This window comes from Haliaeetus leucocephalus, unplaced genomic scaffold, assembly GCF_000737465.1.
Source record: "Haliaeetus leucocephalus isolate CR32 unplaced genomic scaffold, Haliaeetus_leucocephalus-4.0 Scaffold871, whole genome shotgun sequence".
Classification (NCBI taxonomy): Eukaryota; Metazoa; Chordata; class Aves; order Accipitriformes; family Accipitridae; genus Haliaeetus; species Haliaeetus leucocephalus.
Genome location: NW_010973307.1, coordinates 4,792,134 through 4,810,429, shown reverse-complemented (window position 1 = coordinate 4,810,429; position 18,296 = coordinate 4,792,134). Strand labels below are relative to the sequence as shown.

The following is an 18,296-nucleotide window of genomic DNA, read 5'->3' as shown; positions in this document are numbered from 1 at the left end:
GGCGTGTGGGTGACAGGGCCTGGTGCGGTTCTGAGGCGCCTGTGTGGGCTGAGGGGGGAGTTGCTGGGCCCCCGGCCTGGCGTTGTATGGTGGGGGTGGGAGTGTGTGTGGGGGAGTGTGAGTGTGAGGGGTGTGGGGCCCCGGGCTGGGGGTTTGGTGCTGTGCTGAAGTGTACCAGGCTCTACATAGAGGTGTAGGTGGGGTGGGGGTGATGGGGGGGAGGCAGCGTGGGGCCCGGTCCCGGGTGAGGTGCGGAGAGGGGGCTTCTGGGGGGTTTGGGGGGCTTTGGTTAGGTCCTGGGGGGTGGGAGATGTGTGGGGTGCTGTGGTAAGGGGCTGGTGCCCCAGTAGGGTGTAGAGTGCCTGCAGGGTGTTGGGATGAAGGTTTGATGCAACGCTGAGGTGTGGGGCTTCTGGGGTGAGGGGCTGGCTGGGATCAGGACTATGAGCATTTTGGGAAGGGGTGTGGGTGGTGGGGGCTGGCAGCGGAGGGCCACTCTGCAGGGAGTGGCCTATGGGACCATCAGGTTAATAGTGCAAGTTATAAGGATTGCCCTCCCCACCCCCACACCTTGACTTTCCTGCCAACAGTGAGTCCTTTTCTTATCTTCTCTCTTTCATCTGTACCTGATATCTTATTTCCCAGGTACCTGCCGGCTTGTTGTTGTTGCCCTGTGCTTCTAAGGCATTGCCTGCCCTCTCTTGAAGTTCCCCTCTGCCAGCACTGCTCTGTGCTGAGGTTGTACAACTCCTGCTGCAGCTATGCAGCTCCTGGCTCCATCCTCTGCCTCCGCGTGTGTTCTTGGTGTTCCTGGGCTTGACAACAGCTTGTCATGTCTGAGCTGTCATCAGCCACCACTTCCCCAAAACAGCAATACCTTAACGCAGGGAGGTTAGGAGGAACTTCCCCCTACTGGTAGATTATTGAATAAATTATTATTTCTAGTAGTTCATGAGCTCTTATTACTAGTCTTCTTGGATACAGAGTATTTATTCTGGGGTTTCAGTTGTGAAAAGCCATGTAACAGAAAAGTTAATATTTTACGATAATGATCTCAAACTGAGAACAAACAGCCTCGAGTGTTAAACTGCTTTAAATGGCTACTGTGTTAATGAAGGCTAAAAAAGTGTGGTTTATGGTATTTGGCAAGACGGGAGCTGGGAGAGAAACTCTAGAAGTCTGTTGGGTAAAGAGCTGTCTCGCCTGGGAGGTAAATGCCAGCGTGAAATCCTCACAAGAATAAACTGACCGCAAATACAGGCAGGAGCAAGAAGGTTTCTAGGAATGTGTCAGGGAGGTCTGGAATGAGCTTTGCAAGAGAGAGAAAGTAGAACTAATTTCTGAATTATCTGACTCCATTTCAGAAAAAGTACTTTAGGATGCATTTGTTCATGATGACAGAATCTGACTTGACCTGGAAGATCTTTTCTGTGTGCGCTTGTTTTATGGCTTATGCTCAACTGAAACAGAGCCCTGTGTTGTTCTAGTCTCTGTCATGCCTGAACTGCTGCCATTCAGTGTTTTCTTCACAGTCCCCCTCCTCCTCTTCCTTCTTTACTGATTTTTGTTTTGTTTTGTTTTTTACTGGAAGTTTATTTCCACCTATTAAAATTGTGTTCTTGTAGGTGCTCTGGTGAAGACATGGCAGCTGTTACCCCACAGAAAAGGAGCCGTAGTTCTACTGATACCGATGGGTATGTTAACTTTTTTTTTCTCCTTAATCATGAATAGCGCCGATTCTGTCGGCAGCGTTCCAGAAAGTAGAATGACTGTTGTTCCCAGGTGCTTTAACAAGTTCAGGCAGGAAAATAGATTTGCTATTTAAAAAAAAAAATGTGGAGAATGGTGAGACAGTTTTAGGCCTTTTGATATTTGTGTATTATATTTTGTTATTTGATATTTGTATTTGTTACAGAGCATGTACCAGTACAGGCAACTAGGCTGAGTGAAAATTAAGTGTTACTTAAGTAAAATAATAGTTGAAAAGCTTTCAATAGTACATGTGATGTTTTGCTCTGTAATTATTTTTACAGTTCATCCTTGGCCTTTGAGACTCCTGTGAAAAAAATGATGATAGGCTTTGCTGAAGGTCTGTCTCCACTCAAGAAATCAAGAAATGATTGGTTTGCTTCTCAAATAAAATGGTTATCTAGCTCCAGTGATGAGATGAAAGAAAATGAGGCTGTCCCAGTGAAGCCGGCACTGTCGAGGAGGCTGGATGTTTCACCTCTTCAGGCAGCCAGTGTTCCCACAGCCGCGCAGAGGGAGTCCTCAAGGAAATTATCCCCAAAGCCCGCTTCCTCATACAAGCCCCTTATGCCTGTGGTGTCTTTTTATAGCAAGGAAAAGCGATACCTTACTCCTCTTGAGAGGAAACAACTGAATGAGAACCACTCCTTGGGTGAGAGGAACAGGGAGGAAAATCTCCCAGCTGCCAGCAGGACTGAGAAGATGAACATGAACTTGAGCAGGAAAACAAGCTTAAAGCCAACCAAGCACTCAACGAAGCATGGCAAAACTGTCCCCAAAACACTTAAGAAGGCAAAAGGAGATGTACCAGTGGTAAAACCCAGTGTGGAGAAAGAGAATGTGAATTGCCTCATTAAAAAGAAGATGGATTCACCCTTCAGAGTCCTAAGCATGACAGTTAAACCAGCCCTGAAACTCCAGTTGGGAGCAGCGTTCTTTTCTGCCAGGAAGAAATCACACTCTAAAAAACCAGTTGTAGACACTAAATCTCTCCAGGGTCTCCCCAAGTCTCTGCAAGAAAATGATCAGCCCAGACCACCGACAACTACAAAGTCTAATTCAGCTGATAGAAACAAAATTCTTGAGGCGGGTGGTATATTGAGAAGTATTTCTGTGCCTCAGAAGAAGGGAAATGAAAACAGGGAGGATTTTACAAGCTGTGCAAATCAAGACAGAGATTTGGCATGTGAAGGAAAAACATCTCCGCAAAAAAGCAGAAGCACCTCTGGTCGGTTTTGGGCTTCGAAGTCTGCAGCTGCAGGAGACAGCGATGCAGAGAATGTGGTAAGTAGAGGGGTCATCAAGACCCACGGAGGCCTTCAGGTGACACACACAGAGGTTTCTGAGCAAGCTGGAAGTAACACGTGCTCCAGTTATTCGGACATAGGGGGTTTATTTAGATATATTAGTGGATTTTGCCTAGGAAATCTTTCACAGGTTTATTCCTGCCTTACGAAGGCATAAAACTGTGGTAAACTTTCAGGAAGTTCTTGTCAGCATCCCCGTCTGTTGCTAGCTCTCTGTTGTGGTGAAATATTCCATTTATGACAGCTGAAAGGAAAGCTTTCTGCATGATGTTTTTCCAAAAGACAACATGTATTCTTTTTTTTGTGATAAAGGGCAGCTGAAAAATAAATTTCTAAATGTTTTAACAAATGTAACAAATCCCGAGGCTGACCTTGCTGAGTTTTGTGGGAGGTCAAGAGCCCACATCCTGGATGTTGTCCCCAGGTAACTGTTTGCAAAACCTTACCTGCCCAAAGCTTGGCAGAAAAAGGCACTTCTTGAGTTCTGCTGCTGTGCTCCTTGAAACCAGTTTTGGTTTTCCCCACCCATGTGCTTCTCAGCCAGTGAAGTAATCAGACAGAGAAAGCAAAATTGTTTCTTGAGTGTCTGTCTGTAGAGATTTCTCCTGGGTCACAAGATGTTGCTTGCTGGGACAGCCTGTGCTGTAAAGTGGCACTAGCAGGCTTTGGTGTGGTCTGGGCTTATCTTTTTAGCGATTATTTTCTCAGCAGGAACTATGTGTGCCAGTTCTAGAGCTCCCTTCTCCAAGGAAGCGAGGCTAAGCCCTGGTTTTGCATGCTTTAACAAACCAACAGTGACTTTTCTGAGCTGGTCTGTGTTTGAAGAACTGTAACGTTTTTGTATATCACTGAAGAGGTATAAGCTACCTTAGCAGTGAATACTCCTGGTGATAGAAAAGTGTTGTTTGGGTAGGGTTTTTTTTAAACATAAATTTCATTCTTGTGCAAATAGGTTTAGCAGTACTGGAATGGTTAAACTTTGCAATGAGTCTCACTTATTGTCAACCAGTTAATGCTTGCCAGACCTCACTTTTAATTTTAGGATTTGCTAGAGAATTGTTTAGTTTGGTATGTGGATTTCGCTTTCTAATGCGGTTCTTAGGTGTGAAAGATAAGGGTGGCAATGGAACGTGTGCAGCAGTAAAATACAAATTCAGAACAGGTTTGCAGACTGTTTCATTACACTTGATGTCATATTTTGCTGTTGCATTCTGGCATCTAAAACTTAGGAAAGTAGGAAAAGGCAGTGCAATACTACTGTAGTATTTTATACTGGGCATTGAAAGGAAGTAGTGAACAAGATGGGAAGCTGTTTTTATAGGGCTAATGTGTTCTATATTCCTGTGTCAGTTCAATAAAAGACAGTTTATTGCCTCCTTTGTTCACCTGCACTGTTTTAGTATCTCTCACATTCCTGACTTGATTGTCAATATGTTTTTACAATGCAGCATTAATAAACCACAAATGTTAGCTTGTGCAATCTAACCTTGCACATGCAGTAAAAAAAAAACCAAATGTGAAAGCATTTGATTCTGCTGTGATGGCAGTTTTTTGTGTTGGCAAACTATTTCTCAGAGGTTAACCAGAAGCATAGAGTGTTTGAAAAGGGAACGTAGTGACTTCGTTACCGCAAACTAAATACAGACCAAGTTTGGCCTTGATCTAGTCTCAGATTCTGCTACAGCCAGTTGCTTTGCCTGGTGACTGTCTAGCGTTCCTGATGGGAAATGATACACTGTCATATATAAAAAGAGCAGAGTTCAAGGCAAAAATCAGTTTGGCAAACTTTCATTTTTGTAGAACATTTGCAAGAGGCTTCCAAAAGCTGTGAAGATGCATAGTTGTAGACAGAGAATGAAGCAGAGTCCCAGAAATGCTGAGGTAGAGAAATGATACAAACCTCTATAGTTAAGATTTACTTAAAAACACAAGAAAAAAACCAAAACACATCCTGCACTAAAACAAAAGCAGGGGCATACATAAGTGTTAAGGTGTTGAGAATCAAAATCCACGATCATTGTCATAAGCTGAATTTGGTCTTACACTAGTCAAAGGCAGGTAGATGAGAAATGTTGATGGTACACCTCAAGGCTGTGAGCAACCTGCAGGACATGAACTTTTCCTCAGTGCTGGGATGCAATGTTTTCAGCAACACTTTCAAATTCAGCAGTCAGATGTAACTTTAATAATGGTGAGATGGGTAGTCTGCTAAGACTGTGTTTTGTTATTGGAAAATACAGCCATTGGTAACACTTCATAATGTCAATTAATGCTCATTGTGAAGGTCCCTTGAAGTGTATGTGATTCTGTAGCTGCTGTCTGAGAACTTCATCAACTGGAGAGGTTTTGTTTTGCCCTAAGAAAATTGTCTTAATTTATAGGATGTTGATGAAATCAGTTGTTCTACAACCTGTGAGTCAGATGATTGCATTATTCCTTCAAGTCAATCTCTGCGTGAGGCACATAAGCGAGGTAAGTTGGATTATACATGTCTTGGTCTATGACCTTTGTTGCTGTAGGAAAATGACACAGAAGAGACTTTGAAAATCTCTTAGGTTACCGGCTTTTCCTCAGCAGGATCAACTCTGCTGAATTCCCATGTTGTCCTATAATTTCGTGTTTATATAAGCTGGACAGTGATGATGGAGATTCTGCGTTTCCCTGATGAATCTGTTTTAGTGTTAAGCTGTATGTAAACTGTGTTTTATCCTGATGTCTAACCTATCTTTCCTCTTTGCTTTACTACATAGCTCATTCCCAGTAAGATTTGGGAAATTACTGTATTTGAAACCTATTATTATGTTTTTTCCCCATTCATTTCTCCCTGGACTGTTACCCTGATTCTTTCAGCTTTCCTTTTTAAATCTTTATTTGTAGGCATCTGACTTTTTTGTTTATTTTCTCCAAACTGAGTCATGTCTTTCCTGGTACAGCACTCCCAAACAGATCTCTGTCTGAGCCTTACCAGCACTAATTAGCAGGAAGGGAGTGATTCATATATTTCACATGTAGTGAAGGCATACATTTCCACAGGAAACTTTGTGAGATGCCTTTGGTTTGAGGCAGATGGTAACCCAAGTGTTTTACATGCAGCTGCTGCCCAGAGGGTTGATCCCTATCCCTTATTGTGCCCCAGCTTGTTAAGTGTAGTGGTTCCTCTTATCCTTATTTTAGTCTGTTTGTTTCTGTCTATTTTCCATACAAGAATGCTTTTTAAATTAAACTCTTAAATGCCCCTATGTGCTAGGTATTATCTACAAAGTTATAAACATATATTATTGTTTACTCCTGATGGTCACCGAGGAAACTCCACTCTATACGTTTTGTTTCAGCAGTGAATTATTAACAATAAGTACTTGAATATGATTTTTTTCTTTTTCCCTAGTCAACTTTGCCCCTTTTCTTATGGTTGGTTTACAGAGGCCATATTTCCCTACTAATGCAAGGGAATTTTCAGAAGTTATATATTAATTTTAAGACATTTATTATTTTTCCTCTTGGGGATAACAAGTGATAATAAAAAGAAAATATGTTGCTTAAATATTATTTTATTAAGGCAGACTAATGTGTTGGCCTTTACCTGCTGTCTCATCTTCCAAGTATGCACTAACATGTGCCAGTATGTTTGCAGGAGTTGAAGTCATGTTATTTTATCCTAATTTCCTGGTTTCTCCATTTTTTCCGTTTTAAAAATAGGCAGCATTTGCTATTCTAGCCTCGGCAGCCCTGGGTTAATTCAATCCTTGCTAGCCTGAAAAGTTCTAATTTATCTGAGTGGTCTCTCAACATCTTTCCCCAGCTGTGGAAGTTCAGATCTCCTTTGTGTCTTAATTGCACTAATGATCTCATCACAACTAATTCTTTTACTGATGACTGAAATAAAGCGCTAGATTTTTTGTTGTCGTTTGTCATCTGGTTTTAGTGTTTCCTCCTCTTTTGGTAGCAGAAACTTCTGGATTTTCCTCTTGCTGTTACAGGATTCTTTCCTGGTACTGTGACATTCCCAGGTAGCACTCAGTTTTCAATTTGGCATTTCTCCTTTCAGTCCTTCGTGTTGCTGCCCTGCTTTCCCTTGGTTTCTACTCTCTTTGTGATTCCTTGAGTTTCCAGTGAGAGGAAAAAGTCATGATATAGCCGTGTTTGTCTCTTACTCCACTTCTTTCTGGCACATCTGGTCTTAATCTGTTTCTTGGAGAAATTGCCAGCACTCCTGAGCTTCCTTCCCCCCACCCCTTTAGTCTTGCTTTGCATGGGAACTTATTTATCCACTTTTGGAACGTAGTGAAGTCTGTTTTCTTGAAGGTCACCATTTCTCCATGCCTCCTCTTCTTGTTCTGAGGAGTGGCATGCTCTGTGCTGCCAGCCACTTTTCTTTATGCTATCTCCAGCTCTGTATAAAAGCCTCCTGTTACTGTGTTTTCTACCTGTTTATAAAGCTGTTGCCACCACATTCCCAAACATTGCCTGACATTATTTGCCTGCTGGCGCCTTTCCCAAGAAGTGCCTTGGCCCTCTAAGATCCTACATTTCTAGGAAGTCGTAGGCTTTTTATTGTTTGTTAGTGTCGTCTTCATGACTCCTCAGGATCTTTTCCACTACTGATATTAACAAGAGACTTTTTTTATTGTGTCCTGTTTCCTAGAAACAACTGGTTCATCTTCATGGTGTGTTTTTGGCGGCTGTTAGGGCCACTCTTCTGCTTATGTACTTTACTATGTTTCTGTAACTCCTATGAATTCTCTGTCAAATATCTGTGAATGCAGTCGAAGTATGAGAGCAGAAAGCAGTCTAGTACCTAAACTTTTTATACTTGAGGGAAAATATATTCCTAACTAATAATTTGCCTTGTTTTACTTATCAAAGTCTTTGCTAAATTATCCTAAAACTTGCAGCTTTTGTGCTGTAACCTAGCACTGAGCCCATCATTTCCCAGCTTCTCTAGGATGAAGAAGCTATAGGTTCAGGCTGCCTCAGCCAAAATAATGGAAAATGGAGAAACCTCTGCTTGATTAACACTCTTAATTAATAGCCAAGGAAACACTAGACTAGTGCAGCGGAAATTTCTGCTTTGTAATTCTGATGTGAGAGGGGAAAGTACCAGATAGCCTGATCAATGTTACTTCAGTGGATTGAAGGTAATTATGGCTGGATACCATTCATGGACACAACCTTTATATACTGCAGTATCAACAACTTCCCTGTACTCTTATAAACTCTTGTCTATAGAGTTCAATTTCACTGTTGTGTATCATTTTGAAGTCTCATTGGTGTTTGAATTTCTGTTTCCATGTATTGACATGTTCTGCAACTAAAAAGGATTCTAAACCACAATAACTTCATCTTTTCCAGCATCTCCTTCAAATGCTGTTGTTTACCCCATTTTCAGTGTACCCCCTGCCAGCAAGAAAAGGTAGGCTTACCTTTGCTAAGTCTCTCCAAGAATGAGCAGAAGTGTCATATCTGCAGAATCGTGTTTGGTTTTTTTTTTTTTTTTTTTAATTATAGTAATTATAAAAACAATAGCTTAGCTTTCTCCTAATCCTTGTAAGGTTTGGGAGCCTGGGGTTTTTACTGGGTTGGCTTTTTTTTTTTCCTTTTAAAGGGAAGATGAAAGATGAAAGTTGTGTTGGTTTAGGGGCATACTAGCCTGTGAATAAGGAAATACACATTTGCTTACTGTCTGTAATACATTTTACTTGTGAGGTTGTACATATTTAGCTGATTTTTTTTTTTTTTAACAAAAAAGGAAATAATAGTTTTCTCTTAGCTGTTGCTAATGATAAAATCATTAGAACAAGGGGGACTGTTTCAGGATATATTCATCACCAAGAATGCCATAGCCTTGGTGGTGTTTGGGCCCTGTAGAGGGGTTTTTATTTATACTACTTCTGTAGTGTTCTATATCTCCCTATCTGGAGTGTCCACAATGAGCAGTAACTTTCAGTCCTTATGTACTGGCCGTTAATTAGGGACCTGCACCTCTCATCAGCCAGACACCCTCGACAGCACTAACTACAAATTTGAGTAGGTACCAGAGTTGTCAAAACAAATTGGCTCTGGCATGTGCATTCTTGCCACATTTGAAGAAATTCTGTGTTACAAGCAACCTTTTGAGCTAAGTTTGTGTACATCAGCTACAGCATGTGAAAATTCGACTCTATGTTTAACTGGGCCAGTTAACTCGTTGATTTACTCATTGAGTAATGCTGGAAAGGCTGATAGGGCGGGTCAGTAACTCTGCTCAGGCCAGTCTGTGGCTCTTGCAGGAACTGGCAGCTTCTCTGTTTCTGTCACAGTCGACCTCCTTTACCAGTTAAGCCTACAGTATTAATTTTTAAACTGTTGAAATGACTCACTCTTGGGGAAGGCACTGGCTTATTGGAGTTGTACAGAGCTAAAGATTTCAGAAGGCTTGTTATTGTGGAATACCCATGTTCTTTAAATTTAGTGTCAAACTGAACTTTCTCTGCCATAAGGTTCATTGCTTTTCAATAGTAACTTTTCCTGTGATATGTTTTTGTAAATATCACAGTGCCATGGCTAACGCTGACCAACATCTTCACTGTTAGCACTTGGGGAAGTATTTGTGTGCTATACAGAAATCACCTGAAGTGCAAAGACCATTAACTGCACTGGTCAGGTGTGTTTTGTATTGCACTTTTTTTTTTAACCTGAGAAATTTTAGTACAGCCAGCACTAGGTAGGAGCACACTCAGAATTTTTGATCTAGATGCCAAAGAAAAGGCAGAGGTTGTAATAAAAATGGGTGAAAAGGATTAATAGAAGCACTTGCTTCTCTTCCACTTTCCCATGTTCACCTGAGTGGGTGTTTCTTAAGTTTGCTGGGCGATGTTTGCGTCCTGGTTTTGGCTGGGACAGAGTTAATTTTCTTCCTAGTAGCTGGTACAGTGTGTTTTGGATTTAGTGGGAGCATAATGTTGATAACACACTGATGTTTTTAGTTGTTGCTAAGTAGTGCATAACTTAAGTTAAAGATTTTTCATTTTCCCATGCTCTGCCAGCAAGCAGGTGTACAAGAAGCTGAGAGGGAGCACAGCCAGGACAGCTGACCCAAACTAGCCAAAGGGACATTCCATACCATAGGACATCATGTTCAGTATATAAACTGTGGGGACTTGGCCGGGAGGGGCAGATCACTGCTTGGGCATTGGTCAGCGTGTGGTCAGCAATTGCACTGTGCATCACTTGTCTTTACTTGGGTCTAATTTCTCTCTTTTTGTTATATTACTTTTAATTATTACTATTTTTTTTATTATTGTTGTTGTTAGTATTATATCTTATTTTACTTTAGTTATTAAATCTTTCTTCTCTCAACCCACAAGTTACTTTTCTTTTTTTGATTCTCCTTCCCATCCCACTGCAGAGTGAGCGAGCGGCTGTGTGGCGCCTAGTTGCTGGCTGGGGTTAAACCACAACAGTTTGCTATTTACTGTGATGGAAATGAAGCACAAGCATGTGAAGTTTGCTTTTTGATTCTGTAAAAAGCATGATATTGCTAAATTACTTGTAGGCACTGGGACTTTTTACTCATAAGGTGTGATTATACTACCTGGTGTCTGTGCTTCTGACTAGCTTATTTCTTCATTAATTTGCTGTTGTACTCGTAGACCTCTAGTGGAAAAAGACTTTTTTTCTCACACAAGAACCAGAGTTATTAATGCCTCTCTCATATTGAATCAACTTGTTGATACATTTTGTTAACAATGAAAGCATTCTGAGATGAGTTTATTGTGAATATAAAAAAAACCCACTTAAAGTTGCTCCTATAAGAGCCAAAATAAGCTTTCTAAAACTTGTTGCGCTACTGTAGTCTTCTGCCACAGAAGTGTTGAAAGAGAGATCTGATTGCAATATTTGCTTTGCTTCCTCATGTGGCTTTTCAAATACCTTCCATGGTGCAAGTGGAACCGTGGAATATGTGGAAATCCTGGTGTTTGTGATTAACTGAAAATCAGTCTTGGATTTGCAGTTGTCTCCTGGGAAGCTGATGAGCACAAGCTTTTCCTACATGAAATCTCTGCTTTGGAAATTCTCCTTAGTATCCAAATCTATAAAATTGTTTGGTGTATCTCTAAATTAGTTCCATATTAAGGTTCACTGCACAATAGTTAAAATTTCCCATTTGAAGATTGCTTAAGAAATGCCACCTTACATGCAGAAGTCTAAAGGTAGGTTAGAAAACCTGTGCAATTATTAACACCCCTAACAATGTGCTTCTCTGTAGCTGAAGCCCACATTGTAACCTAAGAATTCATATAAAGCCTCCATGTCTGGATCTGAATATGAAAAATTCCTCTTGGCCTTGCTTCGGTCCGCTCCCCTTCGGGAGCATGTCCTGGCTAGATGGCAGAGGAGAGCTTAGCCTGAGCACCAAGGGTTTTTCCTGATATGCTGCTGATCCCCTGGTCTAAAGGTGGTGTTGGCGTGAGGAGCTGGGACTTGTGGTGGTGAAGCAGGAGCTGAGTGGGGAAGCAGTCTGGGGACCCCAGGGGTAGACAGAGTGTGGGCTTGAGACCAAACTATGGTGATTCTTGGCCAAAGCCTTGTCACATGTTCTTGTACACCGTGATTGAAACCTAGATGAAATGCTTCTTAGGTTATTGGAGTTCACTTTTTCACTTTCTTCCCTTTTTTACCCTTGAGGGGAGAGTGGTGTTGATGTGGTGTGCACTCTATATTCAGCTTTCCTCACAAAATTGGGAACACTTGAAGCTTTGTAAGATGACTTCAGACAATGCTACTTCCCCTGCTGAGTCTGGCAGGGTAGGACCCTTATCCTTGCCTCGTATCACACTGTCCAGGAGTCTGGCACAGATTCCTGAGCTGCTCAGACCAAGCTGAGGTACTGTGGGTTGCAGTGCGGTCATGCAGCGAGGCACATGCTCACATTTCCAGGTATTCATAGCCACATCTCCCTGTGTTCGTCTTCCCGAGCCCTTTGATGATTGCAGCCATAGCAACACCTATTTCCTCACCCGCAGTTTCCATACTTCACAGACCTGGCCCCCTGCTGCTCAGTTTGTTGTGTATCCCTTCAACTGTTCAAGGAGCTGCTGAATTTCCAATATCCTGGAAAGGGATGGCTGTGGAAGTGAGAGAGGTGCTTAATCAAGAGTTATTTAACTTCTGATACAATTTTGGGGCACTTCCTAGAGCCCCTGTCCTTCCCTCCCTCTCCCGGGGAGCTGGCACCACAGCTGTCAAGAAGCTATGCTGTACCTGGCTTAGTTTGGGGTGTTCTGTAATAAGAGTTGCTACCCTGCCCTGGTACCCAACATGTAATGTTAACCTTTGTCTGCAGTGACTAATTTTCATCTCTGAAATTATTTTCAGGATGCAGGCTACGCTGGATGAACTGACTGCTCTGTTTGGGTCCAGCCCACCTGTAAAAACATCTCACACCTCGCAGAAAAGCAAGAAGGCAAAAGAGCTCTGCAAGCGCTCCAGAGATCAGATGATCATTGTAAGGTTCCCCTCGGGGTGACATGGTGGTGAGGAAACAAGAAATATATCTTGAGTCTAACAGATAAGTAGACTTCCTCACGTGTAAACCAACCACACTGTGATGACAGTAACACGGTAGTAATTAACATATTTAGCACTTTAGGACAGGGTAGTAGCTGGGAAATACATTGTTATGGTTTCCCTGGGACTAACACTTTATTACATTTTGGAATTCAAAAGAGGTTTATGTAACATAATATTTAAAACAAAACAAAAAAAGCCAAAGAGGAACTCGGCCAAGCCTGTATAGATGCTATAGGAGTGGATTTGGCTGGATAATTTTCCTTTCCCACGGCTTCCTGGCCCGCTGTGCGAACAGAGTCAGCACAGCACTGCAACCACAGCGGCAAACGTCAGCCAGGGCAGCACAGGAGCAGGAATGTGCAAGTGAGAGCTGAGCCTGAACGGAGCTCGCTCTGTTAACGAGTGGGTGCCTCTTTGGTAGCTCCATGTCTGCCTTCCTGCTGCTGCCCTTCGGTGTGGAGTACTGATTTTGGAGCAGCAGGAGGCCAAACAGTGTTATTGAGACTCGCGTGTCATCTAGCTATCGCACGTATGGGTTTCCAGAAAATACGCCCTCAGCGATGAGTAATTTTTTTAGTAAACCATTTGTTCTCACTTGGTGACATGCAGACATTTTCAAGCCTGTTTCCTGAGGGAACAGGGCTTATGTGATCATTCTTGTCTGCTGATCTGCCTTTTCTAGCACCTTTTGAGTCATTTGGATGGTTTCTGTCAAATTTGAGACCTCACAGATACAAAGTTTTGAGTGTTTTGAAAACTGGTCCCCGTGGAAGGGAGAAACCCAGATGAATGCCTGTGCTGAGAGGAAAGCAGCAGCTGTATTCAGCAGTCATCGCTACCCTGAACATGGCTGGCTGGCTGGCCAGCCACAAGCTTCAAGCCTGCCTGGCATGCCTCAGCTGCGTGTCGAACTGCTGGGCCCACAAGGGACAGACTGTGGGTGCTGTGACATGGGGAGGAAGCCCGAACTGGGATGTGGGGAAGGGAAAACAGCTGCTGCAGTATCAGCCAGTGCAGAGAAGTAAGATGAGTCCTTAACAAACCACACTTCACTTCACCTCAGTACTTAAAGAGCAATCTGCTGTTTGCTTGCACAACTGGCATTCAGTTCCTTTTCTTCCCCTCCCTGTGTACTGACAGAGATAAAAATGAAGTTATTTTTAGATAACTGATGAAAACACAGTACAGAGTTTTCCTTCGATTTTTTTGTTGTGCTCTTTTACATTGTTTTCTCAGTGAGGATGTTGCTGAACTATTTCGAGACTTGTTCCAAATAATGCGTTGATTGCGTTCCCTGGATAATTTGATGCTATAGAGTTCTGAATATTCTGCAAATAAGCAAAAGCCTGTCCTCCTCTCCACAGATTCAAATGAAAACAAATACTTGAATCTTTGATGATTGTTACTAGAACTAATTCTCAACCTCATTCTTTAAACTGAACGTGGTTTTGAACAGCTTCAGAATGCTTAGCTGGCTCTGTTTTTCACTAGGATGCTGGTCAGAAGCATTTTGGTGCCATAGTTTGCAAGTCGTGCAGCATGATCTACACGGCTGCTAGCCCGGAGGATGAAGCACAGCACATCCAGCACCACGAGAGATTCCTTGAGGGACTCAGATATGTGGTAAGGTGATGGCTGTGCTCGCAGCTCAGCTGAAGAACACAGGGGGAAGTGGTGTGTGATAGCCAGGTACAAAGTCAAGACAGCTGCAGGCAAATGTTTTGTCATCCAGAGGGGAGGTTAAAGTGTAAGTTAAGCAGTTCCAGCAACTGTCTGCCTTCATCAGTTTGATGAATATGACTTTACTTTATTCCTGAAAGCTGGAGTGGTTCAGATTACAGCTTCATCTGCCAGAGTCTGCACTGAATCACTTCCTCTCTTTTGCTAGACCACTAACTTGTTTGTTTTTTGGTTGTTTTTTTTTTCCTCCCTCTGTGGCAGGGTTGGAAGAAAGAACGGGTTGTGGCAGAGTTCTGGGATGGGAAAATTGTATTGATTCTTCCAGATGACCCAAAATATGCGGTCAAGAAGGTACATGTTTGTTTATTTTGGGGTTTATGTTGTAGATTAGCTTTCTGCTGGCTCAGCTCCTGGAACTACCTCAGTGTGTGATCATACATTGCTTGACAGTGCACAGGGTGAACAGGAGAGCTGAACAGGGTTGCAGCAGCAATCTAGGTTGCTGTAGACACCCACCCTGACACATCCTAACCCTGTTCCCTGTGCTGAAGCTCTTGTTCTTACAACGCCAGCATAACTTGATCCTTTCAGGCCCAAGGACTGGCTTGAGAGGCAGGTGCGCTGAGCAAGAGGTGTAGAGGGATGAAGATACAAGTGAGAGCCTGTTCTTTAACATTCTCTACACAGTTAGAGCCTGATCTTGTGTAAGCACAGGCTTATTTGGGGGAACGAGTCCCCTTTCTGACAGGTTTCACGCCAGAGTCAAAGAATGTGCGCATTGGTTCCCTAACACACCTCTCTGTTTTTGTTTTCTTAGGCAGAAGATGTGCGAGAAATTGTAGATAATGAATTGGGATTTAAGCAAGTTTCTTTGAGCTGCCCAGCCAAGACTAAAGTATACTTGTTTGTGTCCAACGAGAAGATGATTGTTGGGTGCTTAGTGGCTGAATCAATCAAGCAGGTATGTGTTATTAATGTATGGGGAGAGGCTGAAACTGCAGGCTAATCACTGGGGCTGTTTGCCTAAGCCTGTGTATTGGAAATCCTGGCTTAGGACAGGAGGAGGGAAAATAAAACTAAGGAAATAAAAAACCCAACTAAACAAAAAAACCCCACAACAACAACAAAAAAAAGAAATTAAGGAAAAGCTTGTGCTTTTGTCAGGTTGAGACGTTGCTGGCAGGAGTTAGCCAAGTTTGCATGGCCGATACTGCAGCGAGCTTGCATCTGACCCTGGTTTGGGTTCTGGTTTACCTTGCTGAGTAGTGGTCTGACTTGTAAGAGAGCAGAAGGCAAGGCTGGGAGCACAGGAAGGTCTGTGGCTCTGCGTCCTGTTGGGAAGGACCAGTTTGATGCCTCTGCTTGTCCCTGCAGGCTTTCCGGGTGCTGTCTGAGCCAGGAGCTGTGCCATCCTCTGGCCAGGACGCCCTGCAGCACCACCGGGCTTGGCGCTGCTCCACAGAGCCAGAGCCTGCCATCTGCGGCATCAGCAGGATCTGGGTGTTCGGCCCAAAGCGCAGGAAGGGAATCGCCTGTCACATGGTGGACACGGTCAGGTAGGGAGAGGTGGTGGGAGGGCAGCGGGGAGCTGGGATTTATCCGTGGGGGGGAAACGATGATTGCAGCAAAAAGTGTTTAGAAGGAACTTAGGGAAATGGATAAACTTGTATTGTTAAGCAAGTCTGGAATCCCCACTTCATAGTGGAAGGATATCAAATGGACAGATATTACATTATATCTAATATTAAAGTAATATTTTTATTTCAAATCTGACACAAGTGTGGGCCACGCTGTTAACTACTGGGTATAACCAGAACACAGAGCTACATGGACTGGATTTTCAAAGAGAAGCTGTGCTTGTTGGGAAAATTTTTATTTTTTATTTTTTTTTTCTGGTCAAGTTGATGGGCCCAAACACTTGAGTTTTTCCAGGCAGGAAATTCTGAGCTTTTCAAGCTCAGGCAAAACTGGGAGGAAGAGTTAAAAACTTCCCTTCATCTATTAATATGGACTGCCTTGAGGGAGAGCTTGGCAGTCCATGAGCCTGTAGTAGCACATATCTTCTTTGTGTCATATCTGCTCACTATGTGTATATAAAATACAGACATATAAAGTATATGAGTACATATGTGTATAATTTTTTATATTTATAATCATTCATTATTGTATCTGGAGCTCAGTATTCTGTAAATTCATCAGCCGATGTTTGGTCTCTGCTTCCTCCCATGGTTAGGGTTTGATGTGCTACCTCAATGACACCTTCCAAACCTACAGGCCGTGTGAGCCAGCTGGACCTGGGTGACCTGTGGGTGCCCAAGAGAGTCCTGGCACTGCTGTGGTGGACTTCACTCGGGAACTGTTGCAAGATATTTAACTGAAATCTCTGGGTTTCCATGTAAAACTGTGCGTGTGGGTTTTCTACCTGTATGCAGTCTTACATTATCCTTCTTGCTAATTTTAAAATGCCTCCTGATTACGCCAGAATCTGAGAAGGCAAACTGGCATCTTGCAACAATATTCTCTGGTTTGAAAGCAAAGTGACAGAAGAAATAACAGCTCCCTCCAGAAAGAGGAAAACACCCCTGCGGTGTGTTTTAGGAGTCTGATAAAGCAGCTGGCTGGTTGCAGCGCACCGAAACCTCTGCTTTCTCTTTCAGGAGCACATTCATGTACGGCTGCTACCTGAGCACTAACGAAATCGCCTTCTCCGACCCGACACCAGACGGCAAGTTGTTTGCAACAAAGTACTGCCAAACCCCTAACTTCCTTGTTTACAATTTTATTTATAACAACTGATTCGACTTGGTTATTGCAAGTTGAGGTTTGTTAAAATCATCTAAGATAATCTGTGTGTTTAAAATAACACTTAAGTGTTGTTACCTGCCTAAAAGCTGTTTTCCTGCTGAGTGCTTGTTCTTCCTCCCCTTGTGAGCAAGCTGGGGGAGAGTGTGTCACTTTGTGTACAGAGTTGTGTTGTATTTTAGTGTGTGCTGTGAAACCTTGCTTGGATTTTGGGTAGGGGTTTCTTCTGAAACTAAATTTTATTGCGAGTAACTTAATTTCTTTAAAAGGTTTAATTAATATAAATATGGCTAATTTCTACCTGTGTAGTTATGTAATTCTGAGCTCTGCAGTTTGTGCACTGTAAAGGGCTTGTCTGGGGTAGAAGCCTTAGTACAAGCAGTTACTAAATTTATGCACAGAGGAGTAGGAAATGTCTTAAAACAACTGACTTGTGGCAGGACTTCTCCCAGTGTGTAAGACCTGGAACCCTCACAGTGTTGTGCTGCAGGGTAAGCTGTCACGGGAGCTGCCTTCTCAATAAAATGTGTGAAATGCTGCTCGAGCTTGTTTCTGTGCACAGAAGAGGTGTGGGAATGCTTCCAACACTCTCCTAATTGAGGAGTTCAGAGAAGGCAGCAGTGGCTGAAACAGAAGCTGAGGGCTGCGTGGGGGAGCAGGACAAGTATATGTGTTGTAACCTCTTTGTCTCCAACCAGCTGAAGGCAGGCATTTCCCCTAACAGCAGGCTTTCCTTTAACAAATCCCCAAGAGACTGTTTTTTCTTTCTTGACCCTAGACCCTTTTCTACCATGGTATGATTCTGTGTAACAAGCTGTTGTGTCAGGAAACCTTTTCCTTGAGCTTGCAGCTGCTTTCCCTCAGTAATGTTCTTCTGTTAGCTGGGACTGTGCCCTGACCACCTCAGGAACACAAGTACTTTACAGGAGAGCCCTCACCAATGCTTGCACATACCCAGCAGACACACATGCTCCTTAGGAGGAAAAACCCACCACTTTCACATTGAGATTAAGAAAAAAAAAATGTATTTTTGATATCTCAGTCACAAAACTGTTGTTAATTCAACACAAAGAGAGAGGGAAGGGTTTTAAAACAGCTGTAATGTGACAACTAAAAGCAAAACTGTTGCACAGAGCATGTAGCTTATTTAGGAAAAAGTGCAGGTGCAAGGGGATTGCTCTAGAAGCAGAGCAAGCCCCAGTCACCTCA

General features: G+C 42.9%; 1 protein-coding gene across 1 annotated transcript; it reads left to right on the top strand.

Moving 5' to 3' along the window:
* The first annotated feature begins 1,641 nt into the window (after positions 1-1,641).
* On the top strand, positions 1,642-17,081 carry ESCO2 (establishment of sister chromatid cohesion N-acetyltransferase 2). The gene is made up of 8 exons (XM_010583214.1): positions 1,642-1,694; positions 2,034-2,669; positions 12,411-12,540; positions 14,097-14,228; positions 14,547-14,636; positions 15,103-15,246; positions 15,660-15,841; positions 16,943-17,081. Exons 1-8 carry the CDS (start codon positions 1,642-1,644, stop codon positions 17,079-17,081), a joined length of 1,506 nt encoding a protein of 501 aa, XP_010581516.1.
* The last annotated feature ends 1,215 nt before the right edge of the window (positions 17,082-18,296 follow it).

Excerpts from the sequence above, each read along its gene's own strand:
- ESCO2 (XM_010583214.1), top strand. The coding sequence starts at position 1,642 with ATGGCAGCTGTTACCCCACAGAAAAGGAGCCGTAGTTCTACTGATACC. Across the intron at positions 2,670-12,410 it reads AAACCAGCCCTGAAACTCCA|GATGCAGGCTACGCTGGATG; the intron begins GTTGGGAGCAGC and ends AATTATTTTCAG. Across the intron at positions 14,637-15,102 it reads CAAAATATGCGGTCAAGAAG|GCAGAAGATGTGCGAGAAAT; the intron begins GTACATGTTTGT and ends TTGTTTTCTTAG.